Source organism: Schistocerca nitens, chromosome 5 (assembly GCF_023898315.1).
Source record: "Schistocerca nitens isolate TAMUIC-IGC-003100 chromosome 5, iqSchNite1.1, whole genome shotgun sequence".
Taxonomy (NCBI): Eukaryota; Metazoa; Arthropoda; class Insecta; order Orthoptera; family Acrididae; genus Schistocerca; species Schistocerca nitens.
Genome location: NC_064618.1, coordinates 469,647,947 through 469,664,835, shown reverse-complemented (window position 1 = coordinate 469,664,835; position 16,889 = coordinate 469,647,947). Strand labels below are relative to the sequence as shown.

The following is a 16,889-nucleotide window of genomic DNA, read 5'->3' as shown; positions in this document are numbered from 1 at the left end:
GGGGGTTGAGACTGATAAGGAGATGAGGAAGTAAGGAAAAGGGTGAGGGACACAAGGGGGCCAAAGGTGATGCGGGGAAGGAGCCGGAGGAGAACAGTATGGAAAGAGGGAGAGGAGGACTTGATGAGAACAATCACTGTGACGGATAAATTGGGTAATGGGTGCACTGGGGATGCCTCTCTTGTGAGGTGGTGGCACTGGGTATGGGGGTGGGGCGCTCTGTGGTGGCGACTGTGGTGGAGAAGCAGGACTAGTTCTAGTGGGGCAGGTGGGGAGGGGGGGAAAGTCGACTTGGAGGGCAACAGCAGTGGGAGGGGGGGTAGGAGCAGGTGCTGGAGCAGAGGAAGGAGCAACATACAGGTGGGGATACAGGGATGGGAAGGAGACAGAAGGGGAGGAGACCATGAGTAGGGGAGGTGGATGAGACAGGTTAAGCCCAGAGGAAGCACTCCACGAGGTTACAGTGGGGCCAGGTGAAGGGGAGGTATGGATGATGGTGGTAGTGGGGGTGTCCATGATTGAATGCGACGTCTACTGGTGACAGGAGCCACCAAAGTGCGAAAGGAACTAAAACGGAGGCCGGCTTAGGCGTCGGCGAGCACCGGGCGGCGGATGCGGCGGCGGCGAGCACTGGCAGGCGGCGGCGGCAGCGGCAGGTGGGTGGCGGCGGCGAGCACCAGGCGGGTGAGTGGCGGCGGCGGCAGCGGCAGCGGCGGTGACCGGGCAGCGGCGAGCACCGGGCGGCAGGCGGCAGCGATGGCGGACAGATGGTCGAAAGGACGACAGCGACCGGCAGACGGACGGACGGCAATGGCAAGGGGCTCTTCTGAAGCGACGAGTACATCCTGAGTGTAGCCCCAGCAGTGTAAGTCCTCGACGTGGAACTGAGGGGATCCAACCCTCGCGTTTACTCTAATATGTATTACTATTATATACTGAAATCGCATTGATGACTGTTTCCTCTACACAGTGGGTCTGATCAAGATCAAATGTCACATTGCTATGATCATCATTTTATTTTAATTACAGTGACTAAATAATATCATGCTAGAAGCCAAAATTAAAAAAAAAATTTAAAAATGTAATCATTGATCTTAACAAAAGAAATGAATTATCAACTAAATGGTTAGCTGTCAATTCTGTCTTTGTAATATAAGTACAACAATCTCGATCTGAAGACATTTCTGAATGAAGAAGAACAAATGTTACCTTGCTTTGTGAGTATGTGTATCAATACATTTAAATTGTGAGGGCTAAAAAGCTTTTATCAGGTTGCCTTCCATTCGGAAAGCTGATGTAGTCAGCGACTGTATGTGACAAATTACAGAGTGCCACAATCAGTCGTCCTTTTTAGATTTTATTATGCAAATCCAGATTTCGGCTAGTAGCTAGCCATTCTCAATGCGCTATTTTTCATTCTCAATGCATGTAAGTCCCTGTTGTTCGGGCATCAATCATAGTTCTTTGAATAGCGCATTGAGAATGGCTAGCTACTAGCCAAAATCTGGTTTTGCATGATAAAAGCTAAAAAGGACGACTGATTGCTGCACTCTATCATTTATATACATATAAAAAAAGCTGTTATGCTAAAACCGAATAAAAAAGAATGTCTCTGATGGACCCCTCCCGCCAGTTTCCGCTGCCTGTCGTCTGCTCGTAAGCATCATCTGTGGCGTCTGGATATTGTTCGATGTGTTGTGATGTACATTATACCGGTTTTCATCTGATTTGAAAATTGTGTCTGGTGGGTGACAGTGATAACGACAGCGTAAAAATTGTCACTCGACACTGTTGTGCAAGCTACTCCGTAAATTACAAATGACTCGTACTGAAAATTGTTTATAGTTTCGAGAAAAGACGGGAAGACTTTGCCGCTTATTTTGTGAGTTTGTTTGTTATTAAACGCTGTATTTACTATGTCCAGGCAGAACAGTGGTAATGTAAAAAGTGTGTATGAAGAACAAGGTTCGAAAGGCTGGGAAGGGAATGATGATGCCGGCAGTGAAACATCTTGTGATTCTTGTGATTTGAAGATTGATATACCAGAGAATGAAGTTTCGGATGTGAAACAGCGTGGTCGTAAAAGGTGAGCATTTTTTGCAGATAAAACGAAGGCAATGGATACATTGAGATTTGCAACACTTTTCTTAAAAACACATTGTGTCGATGTTTAAGTCTTACGTGTCTGAAGTGGACACCCTTAATATATGGATCTTTTGAGAATGGTACGAGCAAGTACTTTCTAATATATGGGTTATTTGCAGCAGGCACACAACTGCTGTTTCTTCTGGTGCGCTCAAAGTAGGAGGCTCCTTATCATCACGACCACCACTATCACCATCATCATAATTTATGCGTCTTCGAAATCGCTTTTTGGAGCAAAATGTGCCAGAATCTTCATTGCAGGCTTTTACTCAAACTTTATGTAACTAGGGGAAGTTTCAGCGTGTTGCTTTAGCCAACCATTCTTTCAGGCAAATGTCGTTTTATATTTGTTTAAACTTGTATTATGTAAGTCCGTATCACCAAGATAATGATTAAAGGAAAAGGCAACTATCCTGTTCCTGGAACATATCTGTTGACTATATCTTAGTAAATAGCGTAATGTGCCCTGTGTACAGTTAAACATGTAAATACTTTGTTGACTGTCTTCATCTTACCTTTGGGGTAAGTGTGTGAAAAACAGGTTTCAGTTTTACTGACAGGAAGGTATAAAACTAGAGTATTCTTAGAATACTTAGTGTAAATGCTACAAAGCAGGCCCAAGTTCTGTGGGTACTTATTTGTAATAAGTATTTGAGAAGACATTACGAGTAGTATCAGCACTTTGCCTTCTCACTCACAGGCATTGTCTGTGTTGCAATTTGTTTGTGAGAATTTAATTTAATCAGAAAATAGCTGCTGTTTAATTAATTCACACTTGTTACCTGCTCATAAGCCAAAAAGTTTGGAGGCAATGCCTATCGTATGCTTTGAACAGCCTTTTGGAAATAGTAAAGAAGAAAATGCAAGCTGTCAGCTTTGACCAATGATTCTTTTGCCTTGACATCAGTTCGTCAACACATCATAACCATTATAGCAATAATATATCCATAAAGTCACAAATAGTGGACCTCTGTGTGATTATTAGGTCACTGATAGGGAACAGTTTAATGCCTCGAAACATATTTAAAAATTTGAACTTTGTGAAGATGATGTGGGTTCTTAGTAGAAGCGTAAGCATACCAGGCAGGAGGAGTAATGAGTCATTCGTTGGTTTTAAGAATTCACTACAAAACTTTTTCTCACTGTTCTCCACATTGAAACCCTTCTCAGTTACTGCTTGGCAGGGTTACCTGTAAAATCTTGAGATTACAACAAAAATAGTTTCAAAAATAAATTGAAATCATATCTCCTTGACAACTCCTTCTACACCATAGATGAATTCTTGAACAGGAATAAATAAATCTATAGGTATAGTATATGCATTTTGGGCCATTTAAGGGAATGAGGTAGGTAGTAAAAAATTTAAGATTTTTAAAGCGCTTGATTCATGTATGCATTTCTTATGCACTTGACATGTTCCACATCATAACAGTTTCTGTGAGATTGACCAATGGAACATGTAACTAGCTAATTGTAGATTACAGAGCATTCTGTGAGTTATGGTATGTGTTTCTCTAGAATTGCAAAAGCTGCCTTGAACTCGGACAGCAATGTTTGAAATTTCCAAGTTAGGGATGATAAGTGTCACCAATCCTCTGTTATGTCTGTGCTGGATGTATTTCAGCAGCTGTTGTGAGGTGTAACAATGGAACATTGTACATTTCAGTTTTTGTGTCTGAATCAAAAAATTGATGGGAGAGCTGAGCTGCTTGCTGTTGATGTAAAAAACTTGGATATTGGACAACTTCTGGATCTTCTACCACATCCAAGTTCTGTTAAGTGTGCTGAGACAAATTTTACTACACTAGCAGCTATTTGAATAGGTTTTTGGCCAGTATTCACGTATAACTCTAAGACAGACGACTACACAGATATTAAAAATAGTAGTAATACATCATTTCCTCTAGTAAATGTTATTTATTACCATTAAAATCAGATTGATATTTGAAAACAGTCACCTTTGTATACTGGAATTAATTAGAATTATGGACGACAACTTGTAAACTCAGTGAAATCAGTAAAAAGATGGTGGATTGGTACAAATCTGGTTGCAGTAGCTGCTCTATTAAGCAAGTGCCTAAACACAAAAACAGTCAGACTACAACCAGAATATGAAGATTATGATGTGACTGGAATATTGTAAAAAAAAAGAGTACCTGTGAGTTTCAAAAGACTGGGCTTCGGATGACTTTGGGGTGACACAACGGTAGTGAGTAACACTTCCATTGGCCCCAAGTTTATCATAGCCTTTGTGCAAACCTGACTTACTTATGATAACATGATTTTTGATCATCTCACCTAAAGACACATGATACTGTCCATTGTCATGATCCAAGCTGAGTGTAGAACATGTCAATTCAACAGTGTTCCCGTTTTTTTTTTTTTTTTTTTTTTTCCTCCCCTTCCTTCAGAAACTAGTTTAATTTAGGCCTACATTTGAAAACACTTCTGTTCTGTGCCAGATGTTTTATTTGCATGGGCAGATGCTTTATGGTTGTATTTCACTGCTCCCTGTGGCAAAATTAGATTTGGTACAAGAAACAGCAGATCATTTGTTGCTGTGTATGTGGTCATGTCCAATACACTCAAACTGCAATGGATTGTTGACAATAAATTTCCACATTGAATAAATGTACAATGAGGATGTGGTTAAGATTCCCAACTGTTGAGAGAGATGACCCTCACACACAATTTTAATAATTTTCTGTTGTGCATTGAATACCTAAGTGAGAACTTACTTCTTACTCCACATTATTATTGTGAAGGTCATTGGTGAATGAAAGTATGTTAACTTACTGAGTTCAGTTACTCTACTGTTAACTGTTATTTTTATTACAAAAGTTGCTGAACCTAAATATTTTGTTGGTATGTCAAGTTTCAGAAAGGGGGGGGGGGGGGAGAGAGAGAGAGAGAGAGAGAGAGAGAGAGAGAGAGAGAGAGAGAGAGAGAGAGAGAGAGAGATCGATCAGAAATCTCTTCTTCAATACTCTTTTGGTTGAAGAAATTGCTACACACAGCTGCATGTAGACTGGAGACGAAACTAAATCTACATTTTCAGTGCAGTTCAGTAGAGCTTGGTGTTTTCCCAGTTCTGAGTAGACAAATGTGCCTTCTCACTTTGTGGGAGGAAGGGTTGTCAGCCCAAGAGGTGTCCACCAAACTGGCATACACTAGTGTTGTCATTCAAATATTCAGCTACTGTCATAAGATACAAAACATTGAGGGTATGCCTCATAGACATCTGTGTTCCACGCTGGTTGAGAATTTATTTTCTTTTTATTTTGCCTTTGTCCTGTATCTACATGAAATTGGCTTGGTTGTTATCAGATTTGATGTTGTTAATGTTTATCATCCTGCGACTGAATTAAGCGTCTGTGTAGTGTTATCCATGTGAAAGAGTGAACACACACGAAATCATTGCAAATTGTGTAACTGAGGCGGGACTGGTGTACCAGCCTTGTATTAACCCAGTCAGATGTGGGAAACCACCTAAAAATCACATCCAGGCTCTGGATGGAATTCAGTCTGGGGCCGGCTTTTCTGCATGAATCCCAAAAGCACCATGCTGATACTCAGCTGTCCGGGCGAGTAACACTAGTTGATAACTCTTATCAACAAATAGTGGCTCTCAGGTACCACAAGAAGCCTGAAATGGAATTGCATGCTGCTTTTTTGGAGCCAACTAGTAAGACTGAGTCAACTGATACAGTAGCAAATGTTTTTGTATAATCTGTTTGGTCTCTTGATACCCATTGTGAGCAACAGTACAATCTCCCTCCCACCCATGTTTTTCGCTCCCTTTTCCTTTCTTTGTGTCCCTTCTCCTCTCGTTCCTCCGCTTTGACTTTTGACGTTCCTTTTTTTTCTTCTTCCTCCCTGTGCATTCCTGCTGAATTCCAGCCCACGCGTCTGACGCGTAACCGGTGACTGGGTAACGCATAATTCTCAGCCCCAGGTCAACAGGTAGGATTTGCACGTACCCTCCGGTACAGGCCAGGCCCAGGGAGGCGTGATTGCCTGAGCTGCAACCTTCCCAAATTGCTGTCAGGTGTTTGGGAGATGTGAACAATAACCTAAGGCAGGTGCGCCCCTTTGTGAAGGGGGCCCCTAGTTGGAAGGAGTGCGCCATCGGTGACACTGGCAATCGTGGGAGATTTTCTCGCAATGAGTCAATCATATTCCCAAACAATGTCTGCGAAATGTAAACGTAATGAGGCTAATGATTCAAAGACCCTTCCCCCTGCACCACAGTTCCTCATGGTCTCACATACTGAAGATGGTCAGTCCTTCGCCAGGTTAAATCTGTTTTTTGTTCTTAATGGTGTTGATACAGTTGCTGGCCCTGTGAAATCCTGCTCTCTTTTGTGGAATGGTACTTTGCTTTTGGAGATTCTTAAGCACAACAACTGCTTGCTGCCTCGCTTCTCCATAGCAACCCTGTTCGTGTCAAAGCCCATGGAACTTTGAATTCTACCAATGGTGTAATTTATACTAGGCTGCTTGACGGTCTAACCAAGGCCAAAATCCAATCTTACCTCTCTGATCAATGTGTCATTGCTGTCCAGCGTGTAATGAAAAAGGTAGATTCCTCTTTAGTGCCCACCTGCACTCTTTTTCTCACCTTTGATAGAGTGGTGCTTCTGTCCAATATCAAAGCAGGGTATAAAATTATCACAGTCCGGCCATATGTTCTGAACCCAATACGCTGCTACCAGTGCCATCGTTTCAGCCACAGTAGAATGTCTTGTTGACACCCAGCCAAATGTGTAACCTGTGGTAGGGATGCGCACGAGGGCGATTGTCCGCCGTCTTCTCCCCGCTATATCAGCTGCAATGGCGGCCATGCCTCCTCGTCTTGGGATTGTCTCATGTACCTTGATGAGCGGTCTGTCAAAGAGATCTGGGTAAAGGATCAAGTGCCTTACCCGGTCACTCCCAAGTTACTGGCTAGCCGCAAACCCTGCGTTCTTCCATCTGGCACCTATAGTTCTGTTCTTGTTACCCCTCACTCCATGAAGGACATGGCCACCCAGACATGTGACCTCCGATTCAGCTTGAGATCACTCAGTGACAAGGTAACATCGCCATCCCCCCGTCCAGCTGTGCAACAAGCTGTCAAACTCTCGCCTAAAGCGGTGAAGCTACCAGATGCACATCTGGTATGCCGGAAGGGACAGGAGTACTCCCATGAAGACTTCCTCCGTCCCTCCAGCCAAACAACACCTGAGTCTTCCTCTAACCAGAAAGGTTCGAAGTAGTTCACCAAAGGCAAACGGTCTTCTCCTTCGCCAACTCGAATATTCTCTTTGACGGTGTCGCCAAGTGATATCTTACCCCGCCTGGCTTCCATGTCGCCAGTGCACGCCACCAATCATTTTTCGGCACTGGACTCCACAGACTGACTGCACAAGCAAGCCGATGCTTCTGTGGACCCCATGGAGCAGGATTCTCCTGCTTCTGTGCTCTGTAGTAGCGACTGTTCACAGGCTGTCACTTAGCAGCCGTCGGGGTGATACCCCTACATCTCTTCCTCATCATGCCTCTCCTCCAATGGAAAGTTTGCAGCCTTCGGTCCCACAAAGAGGATTTATGGCTGCTTTTAGCATTGCAGCATCCCCTTGTGCTCTGCCTTCAGGAAATGAAATTGCGCCCTCACTACCACTTTGAGCTTTCACATTTCTTACTGATTTATTTTGATCTCCCTCCTGAGGTTGGCATTCCATCTCATGGGGTCGTCATGCTTCTCGTACGGGATGACATTCATAGTCAACCCATCTCCCTGACTACCCATCTTCAAGCTGTTGCATTTCGCCTTTTCCTTCCCACCTGACTTTTTCCCTCTCTATCATTTATGTCCCTCTGTCATTCGATGTCACCAGGACAGACTTCCTTCAGCTTATTGGGCAACTACCTGCCCCACTTTTGCTACTCGGTGACTTTAATGCGCATCATCCCCTTTGGGGTTCTCCCAGGACCTGTCAGACAGGTGCCCTCTTGGCTGACCATTTTAACCAACTTCTACATCTACATCTACATTTATACTCCGCAAGCCACCCAACGGTGTGTGGTGGAGGGCACTTTACGTGCCACTGTCATTACCTCCCTTTCCTGTTCCAGTCGCGTATGGTTCGCGGGAAGAACGACTGTCTGAAAGCCTCCGTGCGCGCTCTAATCTCTCTAATTTTACATTCGTGATCTCCTCGGGTGGTATAAGTAGGGGGAAGCAATATATTCGATACCTCATCCAGAAACGCACCCTCTCAAAACCTGGCGAGCAAGCTACACCGCGATGCAGAGCGCCTCTCTTGCAGAGTCTGCCACTTGAGTTTATTAAACATCTTCGTAACGTTATCACGGTTACCAAATAACCCTGTGACGAAACGCGCTGCTCTTCTTTGGATCTTCTCTATTTCCTCCGTCAACCCGATCTGGTACAGATCCCACACTGATGAGCAATACTCAAGTATAGGTCGAACGAGTGTTTTGTAAGCCACTCACTTTGTTGATGGACTACATTTTCTAAGGACTCTTCCAATGAATCTAAACCTGGTAGCCACCTTACCAACAGTTAATTTTATATGATCATTCCACTTCAAATCGTTCCGCACGCATACTCCCAGATATTTTACAGAAGTAACTGCTACCAGTGTTTGTTCCACTATCATATAATCGTACAATAAAGGATCCTTCTTTCTATGTATTCGCAATACATTACATTTGTCTATGTTAAGGGTCAGTTACCACTCCTTGCACCAAGTGCCTATCCGCTGCAGATCTTCCTGCATTTCGCCACTATTTTCTAATGCTGCGTCTCTGTATACTACAGCATCATCCGCGAAAAGCCGCATGGAACTTCCAACACTATCTACTAGGTCATTTATATATATTGTGAAAAGCAATGGTCCCATAACACTCCCCTGTGGCACGCGAGAGGTTACTTTAACGTCTGTAGACGTCTCTCCATTGATAACAACATGCTGTGTTCTGTTTGCTAAAAACTCTTCAATCCAGCCACACAGCTGGTCTGATATTCCGTAGGCTCTTACTTTGTTTATCAGGCGACAGTGCGGAACTGTATCGAACGCCTTCCGGAAGTCAAGAAAAATAGCATCTACCTGGGAGCCTGTATCTAATATTTTCTGGGTCTCATGAACAAATAAAGCAAGTTGGGTCTCACACGATCGCTGTTTCCGGAATCCATGTTGATTCCTACATAGTAGTTTCGGGGTTTCCAAAAACGACATGATACTCGAGCAAAAAACGTGTTCTAAAATTCTACAACAGATTGACGTCAGAGATATAGGTCTATAGTTTTGCGCATCTGCTCGACGACCCTTCTTGAAGACTGGGACTACCTGTGCTCTTTTCCAATCATTTGGAACCCTCCGTTCCTCTAGAGACTTGCGGTAAACGGCTGTTAGAAGGGGGGGGAAGTTCTTTCGCGTACTCTGTGTAGAATCGAATTGGTATCCCATCAGGTCCAGTGGACTTTCCTCTGTTGTGTGATTCCAGTTGCTTTTCTATTCCTTGGACACTTATTTCGATGTCAGCCATTTTTTCATTTGTGCGAGGATTTAGAGAAGGAATTGTAGTGCGGTCTTCCTCTGTGGAACAGCTTTGGAAAAAGGTGTTTAGTATTTCAGCTTTACGCGTGTCATCCTCTGTTTCAATGCCATCATCATCCCGGAGTGTCTGGATATGCTGTTTCGAGCCACTTACTGATTTAACGTAAGACCAGAACTTCCTAGGATTTTCTGTCAAGTCGGTACATAGAATTTTACTTTCGAATTCACTGAACGCTTCACGCATAGCCCTCCTTATGCTAACTTTGACATTGTTTAGCTTCTGTTTGTCTGAGAGGTTTTGGCTGTGTTTACACTTGAAGTGAAGCTCTCTTTGCTTTCGCAGTAGTTTCCTAACTTTGTTGTTGAACCACGGCGGGTTTTTCCTGTCCCTCACAGTTTTACCCGGCACGGACCTGTCTAAAACACATTTTACGATTGCCTTGAACTTTTTCCGTAAACACTCAACATTGTCAGTGTCAGAACAGAAATTTTCGTTTTGATCTGTTTGGTAGTCTGAAATCTGCCTTCTATTACTCTTGCTAAACATATAAACCTTCCTCCCTTTTTTTATATTCCTATTAACTTCCATATTCAGGGATGCTGCAACGGCCTTATGATCACTGATTCCCTGTTCTGAACTTACAGAGTCGAAAAGTTCGGGTCTGTTTGTTATCAGTAGGTCCAAGATATTATCTCCACGAGTCGGTTCTCTGTTTAATTGCTCGAGGTAATTTTCGGATAGTGCACTCAGTATAATGTCACTCGATGCTCTGTCCCTACCACCCGTCCTAAACATCTGAGTGTCCCAGTCTATATCTGGTAAATTGAAATCTCCACCTAAGACTATAACATGCTGAGAAAATTTATGTGAAATGTATTCCAAATTTTCTCTCAGTTGTTCTGCCACTAACACTGCTGAGTCGGGAGGTCGGTAAAAGGAGCCAATTATTAACCTAGCTCGGTTGTTGAGTGTAACCTCCACCCATAATAATTCACAGGAACTATCCACTTCTACTTCACTACAGGATAAACTACTACTAACAGCGATGAACACTCCACCACCGGTTGCATGCAATCTATCCTTTCTAAACACCGTCTGTACCTTTGTAAAAATTTCGGCAGAATTTATCTCTGGCTTCAGCCAGCTTTCTGTACCTATAACGATTTCAGCTTCGGCACTTTCTATCAGCACTTGAAGTTCTGGTACTTTACCAACGCAGCTTCGACAGTTGACAATTACAATACCGATTGCTGCTTGGTCCCCGCATGTCCTGACTTTGCCCCACACCCGTTGAGGCTGTTGCCCTTTCTGTACTTGCCCGAGGCCATCTAACCTAAAAAACCGCCCAGCCCACGCCACACAAACCCTGCTACCCGTGTAGCCGCTTGTTGCGTGTAGTGGACTCCTGACCTATCCAGCAGAACCCGAAACCCCACCACCCTATGGCGCAAGTCGAGGAATCTGCAGCCCACACGGTCGCAGAACCGTCTCAGTCTCTGATTCAGACCCTCCACTCGGCTCTGTACCAAAGGTCCGCAGTCAGTCCTGTCGACGATGCTGCAGATGGTGAGCTCTGCTTTCACCCTGCTAGCGAGACTGGCAGTCTTGACCAAATCAGATAGCTGCGGAAGCCAGAGAGGATTTCCTCCGATCCATAGCGACACACATCATTGGTGCCGACATGAGCGACCACCTGCAGATGGGTGCACCCTATACACTTCATGGCATCCGGAAGGACCCTTTCCACATCTGGAACGACTCCCCCCGGTATGCACACGGAGTGCACATTGGTTTTCTTCCCCTCTCTTGCTGCCATTTCCCTAAGGGGCCCCATTACGCGCCTGACGCTGGAGCTCCCAACTACCAGTAAGCCCACCCTCTGCGACCACGCGGATCTTGCAGACTGAGGGGCAACCTCTGGAACAGGACAAGCAGCCATGTCAGGCCGAAGATCAGTATCAGCCTGAGACAGAGCCTGAAACCGGTTCGTCAGACAAACTGGAGAGGCCTTCCGTTCAGCCCTCCGGAATGTCTTTCGCCCCCTGCCACACCTTGAGACGACCTCCCACTCTACCACAGGTGAGGGATCAGCCTCAATGCGGGCAGTATCCCGGGCAACCACAGTCATAGTCTGATCGGGGGACGCGTGGGACGAGCTGGCCGTCCCCGACAAACCCCCATCCGGACACCCACAGTGATGCCCATTGGCAACAGCCTCAAGCTGTGTGACCGAAGCCAACACTGCCTGAAGCTGGGAGCGAAGGGATGCCAACTCAGCCTGCATCCGAACACAGCAGTTGCAGTCCCTATCCATGCTAAAAACTGTTGTGCAAAGAACGTCTGAACTAATCTACAGAGAGCGCAAACAAATCGACACAAAATTTAAACGGTTATTAAAATACAAGATTGCCTAGTAAATGTAGTAATGTTGCTACTTGCGCACTGCTGACACTGCTCGGCGGCGGAAGGAGAGTACGCGATTTTACATTATTCAGGTACTAAAACGCGATGCTACAACTCTCAAATACTATAATACGCCCGAAATTTATGAATTAAACAATGCAAGTACCAAAAACACGCAAAGAAATTAAGAATTAAACTATGTAACAAATGAGTGAGCTAGGGGTATACGACTTGATGCTGGCAGCTGCTTATCCAACGGCGGCAGGGAGCACCTCTTCTGCCCTAACGCTGGAGCACCCACTTTTCTTTCCAACTCCTTGCTCACCGAATCCCATTTGGAACTATCCTTCTGCACTGCTCAGCTTGCCCATCATCTTGAGTGGTCTGTTCTTTCTGATACCTACTCGAGCGACCATTTCCCATGTGCTATCCATTTGTTGACTCCTACCCTATGTGCGTGCACACCCAGATGGCAGCTTACTAAGGCTGACTGGCAGCTTTACTCCTCCCTGGTGACCTTTGAAGAACAGGATTTCCCCAGTTGTGACGACCAAGTGGAATATCTCACAAACAATATCCTTACTGCTGCAGAACGTTGCGTTCCTCACATTTCCTCTTTACCACATTGTGTCCCAGTCCCTTGGTGGACTGAGGCATGCTGCGACACAATTCGCGCATGGAGGCGTGCTCTTCACATTTTTAACCGTCAACCTACAATGGCAAACTGCATTCATTATAAGCAGATGCGTGCAAAGTGTTGTCGCGTTCTTCGGGATAACAAAAGAGCTAGCTGGATTTCATTCACTATTTCTTTTAACAGTTCCACCCCTTCCTCTGTTGTGTGGGCCAAACTCCAACGGTGCTCTTGGACTAAGATCCATTTCCCAATTTGTGGCCTGACGGTAGCAGACGATGTCATTGTGGACCCTATTGCTATCTCCAATGCCTTGGGCTGCCATTTTGTGGAAGTTTTGCGCTCTTCCCACTATCACCCTGCTTTCCTCCATCAGAAACAAGCAGGGGAGACTTGGGCTATACCCTTCTCCCCTTCAACTAGTGAGTGCTACAATGCCACCTTTACTGTGAGCAAGCTGGATGATGCTCTCAGTTCATCCCGATCCTCCGCCCCAGAGCCAGGCGCCATCCACATTCAGATGTTGCAGCACCTTTCTCTTGCGGGCAAGCAGTTTCTGATTAACATCTACAACCACATCTGGACAGAGGGCACATTTCCCGGATGCTGGAGTGAAGCCATCGTCATATCCATACCTAAGCACGGTAAGAATAAAAGCCTAGCTAGTGCCCCATCTGTCTTACCAGCTGCATTTGTAAGGTGATGGAACATGTTATTCATGCCCGGCTGGTATGGCGGCTCGAGTTTCGCAATTTACTAATGAATGCGCAGTGTGGATTGAGCGCGGCGTTCTACAGTTGTCCATCTTGTTACTTTGTCCACTCATGTCATGAATGGTTTTCTGTTGAAATCCCAGACTTAAAAGACCGAGTTTTCAAGGTGTGTGTGGGTTCTGCCTTGTTGGACACCTTTATCCAGGAAAACGGTGTGCCTCAGGGTTCTGTCCTGAGCATCATGCTCATTGCTTTCGCCATTAACCCTATAATGGCCTGTCTCCTGCCGGGCGTCTCTGGCTCCCTTTTTGTTGACGATTTTGACATCTATTGCAGTTCTCCATGGACATGTATCACTGAGCGGTGTCTTCAGCGATGTTTTCATTGTCTTTACTCCTGGAGCATCGACAATGGCTTTCGCTTTTCCACTAAAAAAGTGGTCTGTAAGAATTTCTGGCAGCGCAAATGGTTTCCCCCACCATCTTTACATCTTGGGCCTGTTGCCCTTCCATTCGTTGAAACTACAAAATTCCTGGGGCTCATGCTTGGTCTTCCCATATGTCTTACGTGACAGCCTGCTGTATGCAGTTCCTCAATGTCCTACGTATACTCAGTGGTATTTCCTGGGGTGCCGATTGAACCACCCTCCTCCGTTTGTAATGGTCCCTTGTCCGTTTGAAACTCGACTATGGGTGCTGTGTTTATGCATCTGCACATCCATCCCTCTTAAGCCGTCTCAACACTATCCACAATTGTGGCATCCATTTGGCCATGGGCGCCTTCTACACTAGCCTGGTTTAGAGTCTGTATGCTGAAGCTGCTGAACTACCCCTCCCCTACTGCTGTGACTTTCTCCTCAGCAGGTATGCATGCCATTTGTCTGTCAGGCATGGCCCACATCCTATGCCTCCTCCTTTGATCATTCCTTTGATTTCCAGTACGGGGTGTGTCCCTCTTCTCTGTTACCTCCTGGAGACCGCTTTTTGTACTTCCTACGGCGGCTTATCTTCACACTACCTGCACCTTTCCCATTGGGTGTGAACCCTTCACCACCTTGGCTTCGTGAAGTGGCTCATGTTCACCTTGGCCTTCATTCGCTTCCCAAGGACACTACTCCAGCCTCAGTCTATCGCCTTCAGTTTCACGACCTTCGCATGGAACTTAGTGAGTATACACTGATGGCTCTCAGAATGACTGTGGGGTTGGGTGTGCTTTCGTCATTGGCACCCGTGTCTTTTGATATTGGCTTCTGGCATACTGCTCAGTATTTACAGCCGAGCTCTTCACCTTGTATCAGGTCATGGAGTACATCCGGCGACGTAGCCTTTTCAGTTGTCCTCTGCTGAGACTCACTCAGCGCCCTTCAAAGTCTATGTGTGTTGTACACTACCCACCTCATAGTGCAGAGGATCCAGGAAAACTGTCACTTGCTCACTCGTGGTGGAGCTGGTGTGGTGTTTCTGTGGGCTCCTGGTCATGTCAGTCTGCCAGGAAATGAGGCTGTTGACACTTCTGCCAAGGCTGCAGTCCTTGTACCTCAGCCCACGAGTTCCTATATTCCCTCCAATGATCTCTGTGTTGCCATCTCTCAAGAGGTGATGTCCATCTGGCATTGCCAAAAGTCCTCGCTTTATGGGAATAAGCTCCGGCTTACTAAGCCTCCCCCAGTGGCTTCGACGACCTCCTCTCGGACCTCCCGCTGATAGGTCATTTCAACTAGGCTGCGTATTGGGCACTTCCATTTTAGCCATCGGCATTTGATAAGTGGTACTACGCCACCACTTTGTACACATTGTGCCCAAGTTTTAACTGTCCACCAATTCCTGACGAACTACCCATGTTTTAACCGTTCATGTTCTCGTTTGGGTTTGCCGTCTGAGCTGTCGGACGTTTTAGCAAATGACGCGCAGACTGTTGACTGCGTTTTACTTTTTATCAGCCAAAGCATTATGGTGAAGGCCATTTAATTTTTGGTTTTGGGCCTCCGTTTCTGTATGGTGTCTTTTTTTTAGCTCTTTTTCCACATGCCTAGTTTAAGCTGTCTTCTATTATTTCAATTGGGACTGACATATAGACATTTTTTAACTCCTCTCTGTCTTCGTGTTCTGTAGTTTTGTCTTGGGTGTGTTTGACCCCAGTTGTTCCTTGCGCCCTAAAGCAAAACCAAACCAACCTCTATGTGTATCAGACTGTGCACGAAACCTCATTGCATACACTTCTGTGGCCAGTCAGTTCACATAAAAATTTTTTGATTATCCTGCTGCATCATAATGTAAAACACTACACAGGAGAAACCAATGTTTCAGCCACAGTAACAGTGGCCAAAACATTGGGTTCTCCAGTATATTTTTTCTACCTTATGATGCAGTACAATGCTCAGGAAACTTTTATGTCAACTATTGAGTCAGATTAACTATATGATTCAGCTGTTGGCTTGGATTGATGTAGAAACAATTTGATGACATTGACATTACACTTTCTGATGCAGTGACAGAGAGCATGCAGATATATACAAGACATCATAGTAATTGAAGCATTATTGAATTTTCATGGAAATATTCTAGCCTTTAGACAGGTACTTTTATAATAACTGCAGTTGTCTAGTGCTTATTTTACTACAACTACCTAATGTAAATGTAGGAAACATTTTACAGTTTTGGACTGAAATAAATTCACTGAATGCAAATAACTTGGCTTCACCTGTACTAGGTGCAGATGTTTTACCTATGCATGGATAGCCTAATGGTAAGGCGACTGCTCGAGAGTGGCGGGAAATCCAGGTTTGAATCCCAGTCCAGCATAATTTTTCACATGTCATCAACATGTAGAAAATCTGCACCTAATACACTGACACCAATTTATTTGAATTGTGAGTGACTCCGTCATCATCAGTGTGAATATTAGTTCCTAGTGTTGGCATTAGATGGTAATTCATAGGTCTTGGTTTCTTAGTCTTATTCTCACTAACACAGGAGTACAGAATTAAGCTGTGAGCATTCAGTGATGAATGCAGAAGACTACTGTGTAGGGATGCAGACAGTGTGACACATGGAAGTTTGAATCAGCCCAGGAGGTGCGCATGGGTAGCCTAATGGTAAGGCGACTGGTTGCGATAAGTGGGAAATCCAGGTTCGAGTCTCTGGCCAGCACAAATTTTCATGTCAAAAACAGGTACTAGGACATTTACATCTAATACAGCTGACACCAGGTTTGTCGCATTCGGCGATTTCATCTAATTTCGAAAAACTGAGAAGTTGTTACTATCTGTGGTGTACATTCAGTCTATTTCTTTTTGTTCACTATGTGTTGTGTACAGAAATGTTATTAGATTGGTACCCAGTACATACACTTGTAATACTGAGCTCTCATCTGCCTGCACAGTACCAACAATTGGACTTTCTCTTGCTGAATTAATAGTGATGTTTTAC

The 16,889-nt window shown here is 44.9% G+C and overlaps 1 protein-coding gene across 2 annotated transcripts in view; it reads left to right on the top strand.

Annotated features, from left to right (window-relative positions):
- Positions 1–1,681: 1,681 nt before the first annotated feature.
- Positions 1,682–16,889, top strand: part of LOC126259694 (GON-4-like protein) — a 208,485-nt gene continuing 193,277 nt past the window's right edge. For both annotated transcript variants that reach the window (XM_049956656.1, XM_049956657.1), the window contains exon 1: positions 1,682–2,086. In XM_049956656.1, the coding sequence (XP_049812613.1) occupies positions 1,917–2,086 (170 nt within the window). In that variant the 5' untranslated portion in view covers positions 1,682–1,916. The remainder of the gene's footprint in view (positions 2,087–16,889) is intronic.